This window comes from Pteropus vampyrus, unplaced genomic scaffold, assembly GCF_000151845.1.
Source record: "Pteropus vampyrus isolate Shadow unplaced genomic scaffold, Pvam_2.0 Scaffold113, whole genome shotgun sequence".
Taxonomy (NCBI): Eukaryota; Metazoa; Chordata; class Mammalia; order Chiroptera; family Pteropodidae; genus Pteropus; species Pteropus vampyrus.
In genome coordinates this window covers 1,680,020-1,700,761 of record NW_011888894.1, presented here as the reverse complement: position 1 = coordinate 1,700,761, position 20,742 = coordinate 1,680,020, and the positions used below count along the sequence as shown (strand labels likewise).

Here is a 20,742-nt window from a genome sequence, read left to right as displayed (position 1 = left end):
CACCTCATATTGGGTCTTGTGGTCACATCATGCTCTGGGCACTCAATTTGTTTTGGTGCCCATGTGTCTCTTCTACCCCACCAGACTGTGAGCTCCACGAGAGACAGGACAGCAGTGGATAATATGAAGATAACCTATCACTGTAGGAGCAGAGTGGGTGCTGTCATTGCAATAAGGAATGAGCAGTGAGACCTTGAATTGTACTCACCAGGCTGGATGCCGTGACTTCACTGCAAGAAACTCCCTTAGGGCTAATCAAGAAGTGGTCCTGCTCCTTGCTGACCCTCATCTGGAGGAAAGACACACATTCTCAGTGGAAAAAAGGAGCATGGTCATTTCCAAGGACATTCTGCTTGAATGCCCTCTTGCTCTGAACCCACTGTGCCCAAATCTTCCTCCTCAAGCCCCCGACACAACCCATGAGATATGAAGAGGACCTGGCCTTTATTTGGAACTGGGGAAATGGAGCCACAAGAGGAATCACTTGATGATCAAGGGTAGCCCTAGGAATAAGATCCAGGAGTTCCCAGCTCCTCATGCAGAGAAGTGTTCACTGGGCAGGTTATCTACTTCAGGTGACCACAGCGGTGAGACACCTTGGAAAGACTCAATGCATGTTGGCCGAAGGGCACCAGCAGTCCCATGGCCATGCAACAGCCAGGAGTTCTCCCTCTGGAATTATGGGGGCCGCACAGGGTGTCCCACCCCACTCCCAGACACTCTCCTCACCGTGACATAGGTGTCACTCAGCTGAGCCCAGCCGTAGAGGTCCAGGAGCCGATACACACTGCTGATCTTGCACCGCATTAGCCGCTCCCCTTTAGCCAGGTTCAAGGAGTCGGCTGTGTGGAGGTCATTGATGGGTGTCATCATGGAGAAGTCTGCAAAGGGACACGGTGAGGACAGAGCAGCTCTCAGGGTCAGGGGCTCCCACCTGCCCCTGCCTCCTTGCCTGAGTCTTCTCCAAATTCTCACTAGCACTACACCTGCGTGAGAGATTTCTACAGGTGGGGAATTTAACATTATTTTACCTTTACCCAGGGGGAGAAAATCCATAAAACGGATAGCTGTGCCCAATAAAGTCCTCTGCTTATTTGGGTAAGAATGGCATTGGTTTTGGTCAAAAATCATGGCAAGACTCAAGGCCACAAAATGAAGGTTTCTCAGAAGGCCAAGCTTACCATAAACCCTAAAGAAGACATTAAATAAAAAACAAGAATAAGTTTCTGAATGAAAATATGGGTATATTTCAACAGTTTTCATGAAGAAGTTACTAATCATTAGATCTGCTATTACCATATTGTTTTAACTATTCTTGTCATTTTTCTCTGATTTGGAAAGAGGGCAATTAGAATGCCATGTCAGTCAGAAAGTAAATTCTTCAACTTTTTCTGACAAGTGATAAACTCGCAGAAGTCAGTGTGGCTGTGGTTGGCTGAAGGGCATCAGGCTTCGGGCGGGCCACATCTACTCCTCTCTTGGTTCTTCATGACTTCTTTCTGGGAATTTTGGAGGATGTGGAAGGGATTTGGAAATGGGCCTCTAGGGTTTGATAGTCTTGTCCTCGGAGCACCCAAAGGGTCTAGGAGTTGACGTCCAGTCTGTCCTATTAACTATGATGACCACTGCCAGCAGGCCTCAGGAAGGCAGAAGAGGGCATCTGAACCCCAGCACTCTGATCAGTTAGTGTCTAAGAACCAATAAGAGAATCAATAGGAAAGGGTTCTGTTTAAATGACATTTGGCTGGTAGCCTTCTGATGTTACGTTTCCCAGAATCCCATTAAAAACTTTAATGGACTAAAATGCTCTTCGGAAGCTTCTGCCATCTCTATAAACCTCGCTACTAGACAATGTGATGTATGTCCTGAACCAGGTTTGCCATTAGTTGAAATAATAAGGTGGTGAGTGTGAGACTGGAATGGGTGCTTGTTGGCTCTACATAAAGCAAGCAGAGCAAGCCTTGAGCACACCAGGGGAAATGTACCCCAAGGGCCTGTGCTACACCTCCGGGGCATGTGTCCAGTAAATGTCGTGGGCAGGGACAGACATCGTTCAAAGACCCAGCTCAACTGGCAAGAGAAGCAACAACGAAACTCCAAAGTCAACAATTTTTAATTCAAATGAACCAATCTGGGCTTCCTTCCTCCTCTCCGTGCATCCCCCAGATAAGATATTACCTCTTTGCTTCACCCAGGCAGCAAGAACGGAGGCATAGAAAAAGCATAAGGTAGGGAGGTAGGCTGTTTTGGGAAGGTCTTCAGACCCAGAGTTTTTTGAATCCTTCTCTTACAAATAACTGTGGAGTTCCAGTGATGGCCAGGGCAGGAGGTCAATAGGTCTGAAAATATCCCATCACATCCTCCGTGTCCTGTAACAGAGTCCCCTCCCCCACTCTGTGGGGACTACTCCACCCACAAGCCTGAGGGCAGAAGAAGAGAACCAAGGGCTCCACAGGCGTTTCCATCCTCTGCTCTCAAGGTCTTTTTTGTTTTTTTTCGATCATGGTTGACATTTGATATTATTTTATATTAGTTTGAGGTGAACAGGATAGTGGTTAGACATTTATATAATTTATGAAGTGATCTCCCCAATTAGTCCAGTACCCATCTGGTATCATACATAGTTATTAAAATATTATTGACTATATTCTCTATGCTGTACTTTACATCCCTGAGACCATTTTGTAATGACCAATTTGCACTTCTTAATCCCTTCATCGTTTTTACCTAGCCTCCCAACCCCTCTCCCATCTGGTAACCATCAGTTTGTTCTCTGTATCTTTGAGTCTGTTTCTGTTTGCTCATTCATTTTGTTCTTTAGATTCTATGTATAAGTGAGATCACATAGTATTTGTTTTTTTCTGTCTGATTTATTTCACTTAGCATAATACCCTCTAGGTTCATCCATGTTGTCATAAATGGTAAAATTTCATTTTCTGTGGCCAAGTAATATTCCATTGTATATATATACCACATCTTCTTTATCCAGTTGTCTACTGATAGGCTTTTGGGTAGCTTCCATATATTGGCTATTATAAATAATGCTGCAATGAACATAAAGGTGCATAAATCTTTTTTGAATTAGTGTTTTGGGTTTCTTTGGATAAATATCCAGAAGTGGAATTGCTGGGTTAAAGGATAGTTCTATTTTTAATTTTTTGAGGAACACCCATACTGTTTTCCACAGTGGCTGCACCAGTTTGCAATCCCACCAACAGTGCACAAGGGTTGCTCTCAAGGTCTCAATAGAAAGAATGTTTATTCTGATCAGTCTCACAACAGTTAGGACAGCTGATCACCAGGTTTACAACTCAGATCTAACTGAGCCATTTATTCCGATGACTTTGGAAAACAGAAAAACGATGACAACTCTCCAAATCCCACAAAAGCTAAGGCCGAAAGACACACTATTGCAAACAAAACAAAATAATGAATTCTAAGGCAAATGGAGCTGGACAAAGAACAACCTCTCTGGGCTTCAGCAAGTGACACTTTGACTTCCTCTCTCCACATTCCTGACTCAGACGTCCTGGATGCGCACTAATCAGACTTCTGGTCACCCAGCTGTCTTCTGGACAGATGCTGGTGGGTGAGGCCACAGGAATGCTGGTCAGCCCTATTTCTCTTTCAAAAGAAAGAGTATAAAGACAGAGACATGAAAATAATGACAGAAAAGACGACAGATATGGAAGACAAAGACCAGAGAGCCAGATAATCAGTATCAATCTAACAGAAACAATTTCTGGACTAAAAAAAAGACTTGTGTATATAAATTATAAGGATTTACTGCATTCTGGCGGAGTTGGGAAGGGGGTAGTCCATGAAAAGAAAAGGCCTACAATCATATGCTTTCTGAAAATATTTCTGAAATACAAGGATAAAAGGAAAAATCCACATACATCTGGAAAAAAATTTTGGTTAACTACAAAATAACAAAAAAAAAATAAGTTGTTTCAGATTTCTCTACTATAGCAATAGATGTCAGAAGACAATACTATAGGAGGGTTACAAAAAACAAACACTAAAATAAAGTGACATAAAACTGGTAAAAATACAAGAATTATCAAAAGTATGCCAGGCAAATATAAACAAAAATTAAACAGAGATCATAATATCATTATCAAAGTAGAAATCAGGGAAAACAATATTCTTTTGGATAAAGAAAGTGATTTTATAGATCATTTTACATGGATTAAAGGTAAACCTATAAAGAACATTTACACTTTGAATAACATTTCATCAAGATATACAAAGCAAAAGCTATCAGAAATACTGAGAAATGAACTGATGTAAAATACAGTAGAAGACAACACAATTCTCACTTTTGACAAAATCAAAAATAATAAGTGAAGATATAGATTAAATACTATGCCCTAGATACAGAGTTGGTACCCATGTATCATTTTGAAATGATATTATTAGGCCGCAAAGAAAATCTCAACAAATCCCCAACACAGACATTAAATAGGAAATATTTTCCAAACATAATGCAATAAAATTAGATATTATCAACAAATCTTTAAATGGCTGCAAACTCTACCATTTAAAAATGAGAAAATACATTCCCAGATAGCTCTTAGAATAAAAATAAAATCAAAATAGCAATCTCCTATCTAGAAATTAGCAGTAAGGGAAATACTATGTGTCAAAATTCATGGGATAAGACCAAACCTATACTCAGAGAGAAAAAATTCAGAGCTTTAAACATCTTTATTATTGAATTAAATATGAAATCATCCATTTTATTCTTTTCTAGAAAAAATATAAATAACAAAATAAATGAAAGAAAAGTTATGGAAAAGAATTAATGAAAATAAAAACAAAAGCATGAATTGGGAACAAGAAAATTAGTAGAAGCAATATGTAAATCTAAGAACTGGCTTTTGAGAGAAGATCTACGAATAAACCAACATCTGGATTAGCCAATAAAGAGAAAGTGGGAACACACAGCACCAGGTATGAGAGTGGGAGTTCATTTATCCACAGCAGAAAGTTTAAATGATAAAAATAATATTATAAATCACTCCAATAATTTTGAAAAGCTCCAAAAAATGGATTATTTTACATAAAACATATGACCAAAATCTACTCAAGAACCAACAAAATAGGAGAAATTGAGAAAAAAAATGTTTATAAAAAATATTCCAGTTCTAGATGGCTTTACATGTCAATAATAAATCTCCAAAAAACAGAGACATCTATCTGCTTTAAATTCCATTAGGGCAAAGAAAATAAAGATTTCCCAAAAAGTGAACTGCTGACCAATCTTATATGTGAATATGGATGCAAAAATCCTTGATAAAAATCTAGCAAATCAAATACAGAAGAGTATTTTTAAAAGAATGCATCAATACCAGGAATGATTTATTTCAGGAATGAAAAGAAGTTCAATATTCAGAAATCTATTAATATAATTCATCACATCAATAGTTCAAGGGAAGAAAGATCAATAAATACCCAAAAGTGCATTTTATAAAATTCAACATCCATTGCTGAGAAAAATGCATATCAAACTATAATAGAAAGATATTTCCACAACATGAAAAGAATAACTACCTCTAACTCTTATGGTAAAAGAATTTCCATTAAAGTCAGAAACAAGACCAACATGATTACTCTCCAATCTATTATTAAACATTGTTCTAAGAGTTCTAACAGATGCAATGAGAAAACTGGAAAAATAAGCCAAAGAGCTAATGTTGGAATAAAGAATGAAAAATGAAAAATTATGTGCAGATTATGTGTTTTTTCTAGATACAAAAACCAAGAGAATTAACTGAGAAGATATTAGAAATTAAGAGTTTGATAAGGGGCTAGTTTAAACATATATATAAATCCATTGATCACCCCAGATGACAGCAAAAACCAGAAAGAAAATTGAACATAGAAAGAATCATTTAAAGTAACAAAGTTACATAAAATTTCCAGGATAAACATAACAAGAAATTAGTAGGGACTATATGAAAATAACTCCTTAATTTTCTGATGGACAGTAAAGAAGAATTAAATAAAAAGAAATACATCACTTCTGAAAAGATTTAAAATTCATTCATATGAATATTTTTTATGTACCTTGTATTTGCCAGACACTTTCCTAAGTCCAGAACACTATTCTGGGATATAGCAGGGAACAAAACACACAAACACCCTTTCCCCTCTGGAGCTTACATTCTAATATATAATTATAAATTTATAAATTCTCCATTAAATTAATCTACCCGTTTAATGCAATCCCAATCAAAACCTCAAGAGGAATTTTTTGAGGTAAATGAGGACACTTGACAAAATACTTCTAAAATTACTTTAAAGAATAAACTTGTACAAATAGTTGAGAAAAATTTGGCAAATTAATAATTAAAGGTATTTTATTGATGATAAATCACAGGGAAGGTGTTTCTAAGCATGCAATCAAAAGCAAAGCACACAAAGGAAAATAACAATGAATTCGACTATGCAGAAATTAAAGAGTTCTATAAGATAAAAACATCATGAACACAATTAAAAGGCAAACAAGACACTGGAAAAAAATTTCAATATACTTGAAAGATAATAGAGAAGTAGTCTCAACTTTATAAAGATTTGAAAATCCATTAGAAAAGAATGTACAAGTAGGAAAATTGAAAAAAGATGTGATAGGCAGTTTACTACAAAAAGAAAATCGTGTCCAATATGTATATGAAAATACATCTAACCTCATTACTAACTGTGCATTAAAACACAAATAAAGTACTTTGATCACCTATCAAATCATGAGGATGAAACACATGGAAGTACACATTTCACATCAGAGTGGAGAAAGTGGGCACTCTAGTGCATGGCTGGTGGGAAGGTACGTTGGTTCCATCTCTCTCCAGGATAATTTGACATTATGCATTAAAGTCTATAAAACATGCCTATATATCGATCTGGCAATTCTATTTCTAGTAATTTATCTTAAGAAAATAGTAATGGATGCAATCAGATTTATTTACAAAGGTATTCATTGCATTTTTGTTTATAATAGCAAAAAATTGGAAACAACTTAACAGTCTAAAAAATGGGAAACTGATTAAACTATGGCATATTCAGCCATGCCATAGAATATCTTACATCCACCCAAAATTATATTATACAACCTTATTTTGCTGTGTGAAAAATTAGTCAAGACATGTTAAGGTTGTTAAATATATATGGATAATGAGATCCATATTGCATAATCTATACATGTTAAGAGAAAAAAGTTGGAAGGACATATATCAAAATATTGATAACAGTAGTTTCTTAGTTATAAGAACACAGTATAGTAATTTCTATTTCTTGAATATTTTCCTAATTTTCCACTATAATCCTGTATTCATCTTGTTGAGGGGAAGAGTTGTCCATGCTTGTTTTTTAAAGGTGTGAGCAGAGCTTCAGAGCCCTGGAAGATGGGTTTGGGCCCAGGCCTGGCTGCTCTTGGCCTTGGTCTATAGAGTTGGCCTGTCTGTCCAGCAGGGCCTAGAGACACTGGCTTCAGTGGTCTCCTCCCATCCCACACTCCATATCCAAGGGTGTGGCTCCAGGGGATTAAGGGAAGAACAGCCTAAGTCAAGGGATGCTGCTAGCATCAAAGAAATTCTTTAGTTCTATACCCATAGCTAGAGTTATCAGGGAGCAGAATCCTCACTTTCCACTCTCCACTCCTGGACCTTCAAGTAGAGGCCATGTAAGGAACCTTGAGTTGCAAAACTCTTCCCTTCATGCTGATCCACTGATGAGGTGGGTAAGGGGGTGGGGGAAGGGGGGTCTTCTATGGGCTGCCCTGCTTCTCAGAGCAGTGATGCCATGTTTTCCTGTCCCCTCCCCCAGCAGAACCAGAACTAGGTTCTCCCTTGAGTCACCATCACCGCCCCGCCCCCCAACCTACTATTTCTGGGCATCAGGGATAAGTCTCCTGTGGATCTTTAAATCACAGCAGCATTAGAAACAGAGCCAGGTACCTCTCTGGCTGCTGCTCAGCTCCCCCAGGTCTGCTAATGCAACTGCAGCACTCACCCTGTAGCCTGGCAACCAAGCTGCCTCTTGCTGCTCCTTCCTCTCTTTCACACCCCACTTTCCCCCACCCTCTGCTTTTGGCAGCTCCCCAGCTCCCCACGTACTCATGGAAGATGTTGGGAAGACTGCGTGGGAGGTGCTGGCCATGAAGTCCGCGATCTGCCGCAGGGCCCAGATGTTGGATGAGTTGTTCCCCTTCTTCATCTGCTCCTGGATGAGGCCTTCCAGCTCCTCCCTAAAAGACTGAAATCCCCGAGGTGCTGGTTCCTTCCGTGCTTCTCATGCGGGAGATGGAGGGCCCCTTTTCCAATGCCCACCCACCCCTAGATCATCTAGGCCAGGGCCACACTTGAGATCCCTGGGCCGCAGAGGACATTTTGGCAATTTGACAGGGATTTTAGGAGCCTTCTTAAACTACTGTTTGGGGAGCAACAGGAGTTGCTGAGAATGGCTCCTGTTCCCTTTGCCCTATGGAAAGTACTCCAGATTCCAGGTCCTTCCTGTGTCTAAGTGGTAGTCAAGGCCCCTCCTATCATCAGACATGGCACGACTTCACTTTATTAATTGAGACGTTTTAAAAAGCAGAACTGAATGAAAAGGTGTGCCATCTTCCCTGTCCATTAGCCATGCCTATGGCTCTTCTGGTTCTCAGTTTCCTTTTCAGAAGGATTTGAGGACCTCTGAGGTTGCCTCTACCTGGCTTTTCAGACCATCAGACTATGAATAAAGCATGCCTGACCACCAGGTGGCAGTGGAGAACACAGGAGGAAATAGACTGCTTAAGTGTTGGTGAATCTTATAAAAGGACAGTAAGTAGCAGCGTGAGCTCCTGCCATCCCCATCTCCTGACTGAGAATAGAGACTCATCCTTTCATGCCCCAACACTTGGGTTGGTACTAACTCTGCCACTTTTACCACACCTCCTAGCCACACTCTGGGGTTTTTGCCATCACATCAATGCTTTTAGCACCTTGCTATATTCCTTCGGGCTCCCCAACACAGTGTCACCTGTCACCAGGATCAGGCTCATCCCTCAGTGCTCCTCTGTGAGGCCTGAGCATTCACTTTGTGCTCTCAGCCAGGGTCACTCGTGGCCCACTTAATGCCCTGGCTCCCCAAGGTGGGAGCTGAAGCAGAGCCCATCCCTTCAAGCACCTGGAGAAGACAACTTCATCCCTGGGCTTCCCAGACCTTAGGACCATGCACTGTTTCCTGAGGACCCACCAGCTCTACCGCCTCTGTCCGCACTGCTCTTCCCACCTCCCACCCCCACCCCTGCCCAAGGGCCTGCAGCGCACTTCTACTTCAGTGGTCCATTAGGCCTACACTCTGTTCTCAATGCACCAGCTGCCTCAGGATAAGCTCTGTGTCCCTGCCAGGCGGGCACCAACTAACCTCAAACCTGGAGCCTTGGTAAGGTGACCCTGACTTACCCTCCCTTCCCGGGCCCCTGTCCCCAAACCCCCTGAACCCTCCACTGCCTCCACCTCCTGGGCGTTCCAGGCTCTCTTCACTGCTGCTCCACGCATGCCTGCCTTATTACCCCAACAGCAAGTTCTTTGTGGTGTTCCGGAAGGGGAGCCCCAAACCTCCCACGGAGAGCCCCCTGCTGGCCGCTGGTTTACACGCATTTGTTCACTGCTAAAGCTTTTGGTAAGGAGGGAACACTAGAAACTGAAGCTCAGAGGGGGCACAGGAAACTGAGGAGAGGCGCCTGTCTCTCGGACCCACTTCCTCCCACCCCGAGCCAAACCCCCTGCACATAAACCAGGTTTTGCCATCCACCAGTGACAAGAGAGAATCAAACACCCACGTGACCCCCGTCTTTCTCAGTGGGCTTAAAATTGCTAGGACCCTAAGCAAGTGGAAACGGAGTTATCGTTCAGGTTCACCCCGACAAATCAGTGCAGCCCCCTCCCCGCTCCGCCTGAGTCAGACTCCACTCACAGGGCTCTGCAGGATCATGGTGACACGCTTCTTCTGCTCCATCAGGTTGAAGTCCTGCCGCAGGCCGGCCGCACGGTTGCGCAGGCGCAGGTACTCAGGGTCGTCCTCAGAGAAGCGGTCAAAGTAGTGCTGCGCCTGAGGGGGTGGCGGGGAGGCAGCCTCGGGGACAGTTTCCTCACTCATTGTTCTTGTAGATTTGCAATGCACTCCTGTAACCCTGCAGAGGAGGGAAGAGGGAGGCGGACAGGTGGGTGCTCCAGTCCCAAAGCAGAGGGGTTGGCTTGACAGTGGGATTGTGGCTATTCGCTGGATGATGTAAAGCGGATCGCGCGTTCGAGAGCCGGGCGCCGCCTGATGCCGGTCTATAGGGGGCGCTAATGCGTCATCGGCCCAACTAAAACTATGGCACCTGTCAGGGGTCCACCAGCCCTCCCTGACCCGCCAGGCTTCCATGGCCACCCTCGGGTTGAAGCAGACAGGTCGTCCAGTGCAAGCATGACCTGTAGACCTTTCTGAGCATTTCTGTGATCTATATCTACACAGTGTAAAGCTATTTACTGGGAATTAGTATCGCATCTAAAATGTAAAACCTCTAAGAAACCTAAAAAAATTTAGTGGGAAATTCACAAAAGAAAACGGAAATTGAGCGAGAACTATTCAAACGTGGGAAACGCTTTGGGCAGTGCTTTTTTGCACAACTTTAAATTTTCTCTGGCCTCTGGAAAAGGATTATTGGTGAATCTGTTTCTGTAAAACGTGTCTCAACGCAGAATCAGATTCTTATTCCAAGTTTAAAAGAGGTGTCCAATTTTCATTAATGAAAAATTAGTTTCTCCAAAACCAAACTAAATAAATATTGAGAAATATCAAAAGAATAAACACTGCTTGAAGGGCACCGGGTTGGATTGCCGGGCCGCCCAGAGTCCCACATATCTAGACCTGGTCCCTGAAGTGAGGACCAGAGCAATAGTTGGAGAGTTGGGCAGGGGAAAAGACGTGATTTTTCCTTCCTCAAGCATGCTTTTTGAAATGCCTGAATGATGAATGAAGGGATGTCTTCTATGGCCATAATGGAGCACATCTGAAGAAGCAGACTGCAATTCCAGCCTCCACCTCCCAGCGGTGGGGCTTTGGCCACGCCAGTCCCCCTCTGTGTCACCACTGCTAGGTCCTCCATTCTGGGTTATGCCCCTTCAACACCTGGGGGGCCTTACAGAGCTTTTGCCTTTTCCTTGTTGGCTGATCCCCTTCCCAGCGAAAGAAGGCAAGTGTCTTGATTGGACAACAATTAGCTTTCAAACACGAGTAGAGAGATAATAACAAAAGAGCATTCCATGAGATCAGGACACCTGGCTTTCATCCTTAACTCACCTCTCCCTCACTTTACCTACCTCTCCCTCACTTTACCTCCGAAGGCTCTCCTTCCACGAGGAGGCAGAGAGCTCTCTTGTTCTCTTAGAGCATGCCTGGCCACCCTGGTCCTGGTCTGCTCTGCTCCCTCTGCTGATCGTGTTAGCCCAAGGCTTAGCTTTCATTCCAGCCAGCAGCTCGTTACAAAAGAGGAGGCCTTGCAGACAGCTAGTAAAGCATATTTTTGTTGTCGGTGAGCTGTCCGTGACCCTTTCTTCCATTTTCTGTCAGGACTCTACCCTCCAGCTGACAGTCCCTCTGAGTGGGCAGGCAAGGATGATGCACTGAGTAAGAGGAGAAGTGGGAGTCCGCCCCATCCAATCCAGAACACTCAAGGTGACTTTTCTTTCTTTTTCTTTTTTTTCATGTTTCCCTTTTGGGAAGGGCAAATCGCAAGTTTAAGAGACGACACATGGACGGGTCCTTCAATAATTAGCTGATGCCCTGAACCCTTAGCCTAAAGCAATAGCTCCTAACCTTGGGCACACATTGGAATCACCTGGGGAACTTTAAAAAATACTGATATCGGAGATTTCAATGTTATTAGTCTGGGGTGTGACCTAGACATTAAGATTTTTTAAAACTCCCTGGGTAATTCTAATGGGCAGACAAGGTTTTACAACTGGCTAGATGTTAATGGTTGTAGCAGGTAACGAAAGGTGTCCAGTCCAGGTATTAGCCATTTCAAGCAAGCCTGCCAAAGAAGGCACAAAGCCTCGTATTTCTAATGCTAGTGTCAGGCACCACTTCCCATGGTTGTTCAGGCCCCCTCTTCCCACTCCAACCGTGCACTTGACCTGGGACAGCAGTAGTGTTCCAAATACCACCAAAACCCACTTATGCAAGTTCACTAAACCATGGCCTCTGATCTTAATTCTTTTACTAATTAGTCATCTCCTTACGAAAGCCCTCACCAGAGCACCATCCTTACCAGTCATGTCCATGGGAGGATGGGGAAGGGAGTCTGGGAGTGATGGCCAAAAACAAACAAAACAAACATTCTTTAAAGAAATATTTTGTAACATATTTACCAGGTTGCTAGAATGGTTGAGGTTGTACTTCATAACATTTGAAGCCAGATTCTTCAACTAAGTGAAGAAATAGTGATTGAGTCCATCAAGGATGTTTCTGGTAGAACTAGCTCAGGACTAGAAGTAAGAGCCTTGATTTTGCCCCAATTCTGTCATTCTCTAGCTGTGTGGACTTTGGCAAGTAATTTCCATCTTTGGGTCTCACTTTGTTCATCTCTAAATGAGGAGGTGAACAGAATAACCACTGGGACCCATTCCAGCTCTGTTACTCTATGGAGAGAGACTGATTCATGTAGAAAAAACAGAAGGATGGAGGATCCAGGTTTCCTGGAGCAAGAGACCTTCTTGCATCCCCCCATTGCCTCTCCCTCAAGCCAAATGCCAAAAGGAAAACATCTGCAAAGAACACACATGACCTACCGACAGCTGCCTTGTGGGTTCAAGTCAATCCCACGTAATAGTGTGAGTTATGAATCCTTCGCCTCCATCATGCTCCCACCCACCTTCCCTGGAAGTTGGGGAGTAGAAGAGATTGCAAAGTTCAACACAATGAGACTGCATCGGAACCATGTACACATGCAGTCACCACCCAATCCTTCTGGGCAGTCAGCCCTACAGACCAAAATTCTTCCAGAGGCATCGCCCACTGCACTCCACCCCTTTTAAATCTCTTTGGCATTTTCACTGCCCCAGTCCTTATAACTAGCAACAAGCAACACCCCATCTCCCACAATGAGTGCATTGGATTCCTGAGTTCCTTACAAATCCAGGTCCCACCAGCTCCAGAACCACTTGAACCTGAGCTTCTCCGGACTAGGATTTTGACCAGCACAGCCCAGTACTGAGCCTTCCTGGCCTAAATCCTTCCCATCTAGACGGGAAAAGTCTTATCTTCTCCCTCTCCCCTTGGAGTGGCTGCATTTCCCAGGAATGAGTCTATGAAGGCTCTGAAGTAGCTCTCCTCTTCCTGAAGCGCCAGGAATTAAGACTTTCTGGGCCTGATGGACAGGTGCCCACACCACTATGCCCCTAGGCCTGCCTTCACTTGTTAGAGCCCAGCCCCAGAGGGCTGCTCCAGAGGCAGAGGAATTGGAAAGAAATGGAAGCTCTGACTCCCTCACCTGCTCAAACCCTTTGGCTTTGGTGAACCGGAGGCATTCTTTTGTGCTCCTTCCTTCCCTTCTCAAAATGTTTCATAGGTGATCAAAGCTGTGTGCAGCATGGCTTAGTGGCAAAAGCATGGACTCTGGAACAAGACAATGAGTTCAAATCTCAGCTATGCCACTTATTAGCTATGTGATCTTGGGCAAGTTACCTAAACTCTCTGTGCCTCAGCTTCCCCGCATATAAAATGAGGATTATATTTACCTCTTAGATTGTTGTCAGGATTAAATGAGTTCATGTATGTGAAGTACATACTTAAAACAGTGCCTGGTGCATAGCAAGTGCTATTAAGCATTTGCTATTATTATTTGTCGTTTAGCAGCTAGAATCATCATAGCATTAGGAACTTGAGTAATGAGAGGCATATGATTCAACTGTAAACAGGTGCACACTAAATAACTGTAATTATATGTTTTAGTCCAAAAACTAATTCAATCTTGAGCTATATGAACAAAACGAAGAACATCTAGGAAAATACTGATGATAATGCCTAGTTCTTTGACCAGATAGGAGGAACATGTTAACCTGGAGATCATAAAAAAGAGGGTTAGCAGGATGCTGAAGACCAGAGGAGGTTAGCATTTGTTGCACAGGTGTGACATCATAAAGAGGGTATCTGGTCTTTGTCCCAGTGCCTGGTACAGAGCTTCAAACACCCTTTGGATTTCTAAAATATCCGAAGGACATTGGGACTGTCTTCTGTTATTCATAATGAGCCCCTTTCACCAAACCTGAGCTGATGCTAATGAGATGACTTACGGTGGACCCTTAGATAGTTTCCACCAAGAAAGGCCAAGCACTTGATCAGAGGGTTGCAACTTCAGCCCCACTCCTAACCATGGAGGAAGGGAGGGGGAGAGGCTGGAAAGTGAGTTCGATCAAATGACAAATGATTTAAACAATTATGCCTAGTAATAAAGCCCCTTCCCTGTCAATATGCTGCCCCATTAAAAATCTCTGAACACCAAAGCTTGGAGGAGCTTCCAGCTGGCTGAGCTGGGATGGCGACACACCTGGATTCCACAGGGAGAGGGTGCTGAAACTCTGCACAACTCCCCCCACCCTCATCCCCACCCCTCCCCCAGGACCCTGCTTTGTGCATTGCTTCCAGTTGGCTGTTCTTGAGTTGGATCTTTTATAATAAAACTGTAATTGCAATTACATTGCCTTCAGTGAGTTCTAGTGAATTATAGAAACTGAAGAGGAAACATGGGAACCCCAGAATTTATATCTTAATCAGTCAGAAGTGTGGGTGGCCTGGGGACCCCACTCTAGCTAGTCTCTAAAGTGAGGGCAACTTTGTAGGCAACCTTGCCTGCAACTTGTGGTGGTTAATCTGTGTGCCATTCGACTTGGGGTAATGTCAGAACGGAGCTGAGTTGTGAGACATCTAGTTGGTGTCAGAGAATTAGTGATAAAATGGCACCAGGCAACTTCTATTCATGATTTATTTTCATTCCCAAGACTACTCTGTGAGGCAGACATTATTGTCCCAGTTTTACTGATAAAGAAACTGAATCAGGGAGATTAACTAACTTGTCCAAGATAACACAGATAACACTGGAGTCGGGATTTCAACCAGGACTGTCTCTGGCCCTAGATCCTGCATTCCTCCACTCCAGTTGTCCCCAACATATATTTGGGGTAGAGAGATTAGGCTGATTCCTTAGAGCCTCAGGAGCCAGAACCAGGAAAGCGAGTGGTTGCTGCAGGCAGGCAGATCCTACTGAGGGTACAAGGGAGAACTTTCCACCAGCAAGAGCTACTCAGTAACAGGAAGGTGGGACAGGCTGCCTTCTGGGGGGTGAGCTCTCTCCTCAGCATCAGAGTGACTATGGAAGCTGTAGAGGGGCTTCTGCCTAGGCTGGAGGGTTGGACTAGTGACTTCCAACATCCTTCAGATTCCATGGTAGCACATGAGTGAGCAGGACTGGGAGAGTTCAGGAGATGACCTGAGTGTTCAGAAGCTCGTACTGGTGAGATGGACCCAACCAAAAAGCGTGCCCCACCCCCATTGCCACCAAAAACTACCAATGAATTACCAGGAGTCCGGACCGGCCTTGTCTCAGGTTGCCTCTTAGCGTTCAGCTTGTGCTCCCTGCTCTGCTCTCAGGCACACTGTCCACATCTACAGGACATCAAACATCCAGGTGGAAACTGGAAAACACAAACATGACAAATATCAGGGTCTTGTCTGCACCAGCATGACTCTTGCATCGTTTTCACAGTACCATTAAGTGCCAATTTATTTCAAAGACTTCTGGGAAATTCTTAAAAACTAAATGGATTTTTATTTTAAAAGCAAATGATGTCTAGAAAAAGGTAAAAAAGCCTTATTGTCTTTACGATTGGGATCAAAATTCCTTTCAAAGAGAGGAATTGGAAAATCCCTTTGCTGAGTGTTAGCAAGGTGCAGAGGAGGGAGGCTGCTCTGCTTGGCGGAGGGAGCAGAAAATGAGCCCAGGGGGCCAGGAGCTGCTGGACCGGAAGGGATATGACGCCTTTTTCACACACACCCCCACCTGAAAGCACTTCACTAACAGCTACTAAACTCACAGATGTGGTGTGAGTGATTTTTGGATGCAGCCCAAGAGACAGAAGAAGCCCGAAGAACATCACACTCCAGGCCAGTGGGAGGATTTGGGAGTTTCCCGGGCCAAGAATTGTTGGATTCAAGATGTTTTCATTCAGAGTTCAAGGGAAGAAATACCAGCAAATACCTGGGTAACAGGTCATAAAGTATTCCTGAAGGAGGAATATAAAGTTTTTGATATCTCACAAACAAGGGCGAGTTACTACTCCCAAAAATATTAGGGATCAAGGTCTTCAAAGGGTTAGTCATTGAAAAAAAAATTTTTTTTAATAGGCAAGTGATAGTTATCCGTTTCCCCTTGGAGATCCAGAGATGCTTGTCTCATCCAGAGCCAGCAGCATCCCCAACCCCACTCCCACCCCCACCATGGCTCTGGGGCCCAGGCCCTGTTTGTCCTGCCTCACCAGCTAGCTCTGCTCTATCTCTGACTTGGTGCTGCCTAGAACAGAGCATCTGGGAAGTCTTATCTCACCAATGAGGGCAAGGAGAATGTGTCTCGGTAGGTATGGTATGCCTGAGGGAGTCCAGGACACCAGGACACCTGGGGCTCGGCTTATCAGTGCCTACATGGCCCCTGAGCCCAGTCCTGATGCTTACGCCTCCAGTTCGAGACTCTAGATAGAAATCTCCAAAAGCTATTCTCTTTGCTCTGCATTTCAGCTGCCAGCTGTGACTCTTCTTCCATTGGTTTTATTTTTAGCTAGAACAGAACAAGGTCACAGCCACCACTTGATGCTGCTTCTGTCCAATGCCCACCACATGGGAGCCCACCCCTCCAGGACCAACTGGCTCCAGAGCGGGGTTTGCTGATGTGCCACTGACCCTTCCTCAAGACCAACCCAGCAGTCAGGTAAGGTCTCTTACCTGAAGCACCAGTTTCCTCGCCTTCCCCAGCAGCCCCTGCCGCAGAAGTGTGAGGTTGCCCCATGCCCAAAACCTGCTAAGGTTTGAAATGTCAGAATCTGAGCTATTTCTCGTGTTCACTGAGAGAATTAATCCTTCACACCCAGAAGGGACCTGTGCCATTCATGTAGGAAGGCAGACATCTGGCCCCAGATAAGTAAAGTATATACTATACATAATAATTCCCATCCCCAATTCCATCAGTGTTGAAATTCCACTATTAGAGCTCCATTCCTTGATTTCCGGGATTATCCCCTGATTAAAATAAAAATAGCTATGAGAGGTGTTGTAGACAAATTTGTTATTTGTAAAACATTCACCTGTGGTACTAAAACTGTCAAATTTCTAATTGCAGAGTCAGGTGAGCAGAGTCAGGACAGGTGCAGGATCAGCAAGTCTTAATTAGGGAAAAGGAAGAGAAAGAGGCCTGATGCCAGGGCCTTTCAGGAGGGTCCAGCACCTTGGGCAAGGCTGCCATTCTGCATGGGCCTCTGGGGACCCTGGCCTGTCAATCTTCTGAGCCTTCATTTTCTCCTTGCTTGCCTTAGCTTCCAGCCAGCTACCCAGGCCCCGTGGAAAGATCTTGGAAGCAAGGGGTGGGTGCCCATATAATGAGAACAGCAGCATCAACACGTAGGGTGCCTGACACCTCCTAAGAGGCATGGTACCTCAGGCCACCTGCTCCCTGCTCTCAGTGTGCAGTCAATCTGGGCTGGGAGGTGGAAGAGTTAGGATATGGGATTCTAATTCTAGTTAGCCATCCACTAGACTGTGAACCTGGACAAGTCACAGGCACCCAGACGCCTTTGTCCACCCAGATGTTCCATGGCCATCTTGAAATCTACCAACCAAACAGACCATTACTCTAGCCAACCCTGCACCAGAGCCTCCCTCCTCCAGCCAGCCCCTCCTCCCTGCCCCCCAACCCACAGCCAGCCACCTCATCAAGGGTCCCAGAAAGCAGCCTTGACTCATCCCTCTTCTTGTCCTGTACACCTACTTTGTCACCAAGTTCTCTGGTGTTATGTCCTAAATATCTCTTTATTCAGAGCACTACGCCCTGAATCAAACCCACATCTCTCCATCTCTTTCATCGTCTCTGCTCAGTCTTTCCTCTCTCATACCCCTACCCAGTCAGTAGCCAGAGTCTCTGCTCTAAAAATGCAAATCTGGCCCACGCCTGTCACTTTCCTCCTGAAAACCTATCAGTGGCTCCCATCACCTGGGGCAGTGTTCCCTCACCTTTTTCTTTTTCTAATTCTGCTCCTCTAGACAAAATCTGGCCAAATTTAGATTGTAACACAAAAGTGATAGGTATTCTTTTTACATTTATCAAATTTAAAATTTTAATTCTGAATTTGCTTTTCAAACTAAACACACGCTCCATGTTGGAAATTCAAACCCACCCATCCCAACCAAGGAATAGGGAGCCTTGCCTTTCTTGCTCTAACTACCCGCTGCCTCTTGAGGACTGCCACCTTGTAGAATGAAGTCCACTCTCTTAGATGGCACACAAAGCCCCATGGGCCTCTCAGTGCCCGCCTCCACCCTCCCTCCTATCTTTGGTGCTCTGGGGCTGTTGCCAGCACCTGGCAGGCACCAGACTGGTTCCCACCTCAAGGATGGTCCATGCTGGTCTCAGCCTGGGGCACTCTTTTCTGTGCCTTCTTCCTTCAACTCACTGCAGGAACCTCTGCTCTTTGCTCAGGGGACCCCTGGAACCCCCTTTCACACCTCCATTTTGCGTTCTCACGCTCTTGACCCTACTCAGTAAAGACTCGGCTTAGGATTCATGGTCCTAGAGAGCAGCTGGGGATTGCAAATCATGAGAGACACTCCCTGTCACAGGCTGTTTTCTTCCCTGTCCCACTGAAGACCAGGTATATGGAATCACTGGAGTACGAAATCGCATTCCTGTGGGTTGTTCCTTGCAGCTGTGAAATAAACAAAAGGTCTAGAAGGGGAGTAACAGATGCTCAATTTGTCTGACTTTTTAGAAAAATCTTTTTAAGCTCCCTGCACAATGAGGAGAGGCAGATGCTTGTCTCCTGCCACTTCAGTGGGCAGTTTCCAGACAGGAGCAGAGAGTCTGTATCACCTGGCTCCCTGAGTCCTAAGTGGAAAGATGCTGCACATTGTCATTTCCCAGCTGTTCCCACCACGGCCCTATGCACAGCTGTGCCCCATGGTGGTGCCAGCCTGGGAAAGCTCCAGGCCTGAGTCCCGGAGAAGGACAGCACAGCATTTGCTCTAAGTTCAACCCTGTAAGTCAGAGCCTAGACTCACCGATCCCTGAATGAGACTTCCGAACGTGAGGGAAGACCCGGTCACAGCCTTGCTGCTGTGACTTTGCAGGGTAAATAGAGACCGTTGAATAAGGGACTGTACCACACCCTGCCTGGTCTTTTCAGATAAAGAGAAAGCTCACGCCTCTGGGTGGTGAGATTATGGGTGAAGCTTATCACCAGCTTCTTCACGCATTTCTGACTTTTCCAAAATTCTACATTAGGTATTAACTGTAATAACCATTTAGGACAGAAATAATTTAAAAGAAGAGAGGGAGAAAGAGGAAGGAGACAGATGCTCAAGCCTCACTCTGTCCGTCTCTGGAAACCCCCTTGGCTGGAAGAATGCTTTAACCTCCTGACTGCTGCGGGCCTAAGAAGCACTCATTTCTGAGCATGCCAGATGCACACTTTCCTGGAAGGGTCCAGTGAATCCTAAAACCCTTCTAGCAAAGGACGCCAAACTTAATGGTTGGTAGGCAATTTTTTCCATTCTTCTGCTATCCAGGAATTACACTGCTATGGAACAAATGAGTCCAGTATTCTTTCTCACAGTATGGAATCAGCTTTATTCCCTTTCACTAAACAAGCCCAAGTATTTGTTTAGTATCTACTGGTGCCCAGGAGTGAGCAGGAACTGAAATTGGGCGTGAGAGGGAAGATTCCCAAAAGAAATGATATTTGGCCCCTGACTGCTAGAGGCCCACAATCATGTTAAGATGAAAAATGTGAATACAAATAAAACTATATATTTTCAACTAGCATTGAACACATTCATTTCAGACCGCCTCTGACACTCATTTTCAGATATATATATATCTCAACTGTTAAGTTCAACCAATACAGGAAACTCAAAATAAATGAAAGTGTTCAATGTTTTTTGGAACAGGAAACTGGAAACCTTGGTCCACACTTATGAGGGCCAAGGTTCTGAGTTAGCCCTTGAATGAAGACATTATTCAATCAACAGAATTTGGGCTGTTAAATCCAAATAGGTATCAGTGCTATGTTGGGCCCTTCTCGTCAGTGCTGCAGTGAAGGGCCCATCATCCTGGTTTTCAAGGGAGAATATTGAAGCTCCAGGAAATGGAGTGACTTGATCAAGGTCACAGAACTAGCAAATGGCAGAGCCAAGTTTGACCCCTTCTGGTTCCAGAGCCTGTTCTCTCTTTTTAATTCACCGCGCTTTCATCCTTCGTCCAAGTGAAGGTGAGCAGATGCAAGGGGTTTGGTAGGAAGGTGGGTAATGAAAATCATCAAATAGCCAGAGCTCAAGGCTCAAGTGCCATATTTCTGGAATAAGCCCCAGGGATTCAGCCAGCACTCGAAACAGTAATTCTGGTTCCTCTTTCTGGCATGGAGACACTGAAGGATGTAATTCACAATCCCTGCACTC

The 20,742-nt window shown here is 44.4% G+C and overlaps 1 protein-coding gene across 1 annotated transcript in view; it reads right to left on the bottom strand.

Moving 5' to 3' along the window:
• The window catches only part of ADD2 (adducin 2), a 90,642-nt gene that overhangs the window by 28,509 nt on the left and 41,391 nt on the right, over positions 1 to 20,742 (bottom strand). The window contains exons 2-6 of the mRNA XM_011365559.2: positions 15,608 to 15,722; positions 9,961 to 10,177; positions 8,118 to 8,256; positions 730 to 881; positions 209 to 289 (exon numbers count right to left, since the gene is read on the bottom strand). Coding sequence (XP_011363861.1) covers positions 209 to 289; positions 730 to 881; positions 8,118 to 8,256; positions 9,961 to 10,143 — 555 coding nt within the window. The 5' untranslated portion in view covers positions 10,144 to 10,177; positions 15,608 to 15,722. The remainder of the gene's footprint in view (positions 1 to 208; positions 290 to 729; positions 882 to 8,117; positions 8,257 to 9,960; positions 10,178 to 15,607; positions 15,723 to 20,742) is intronic.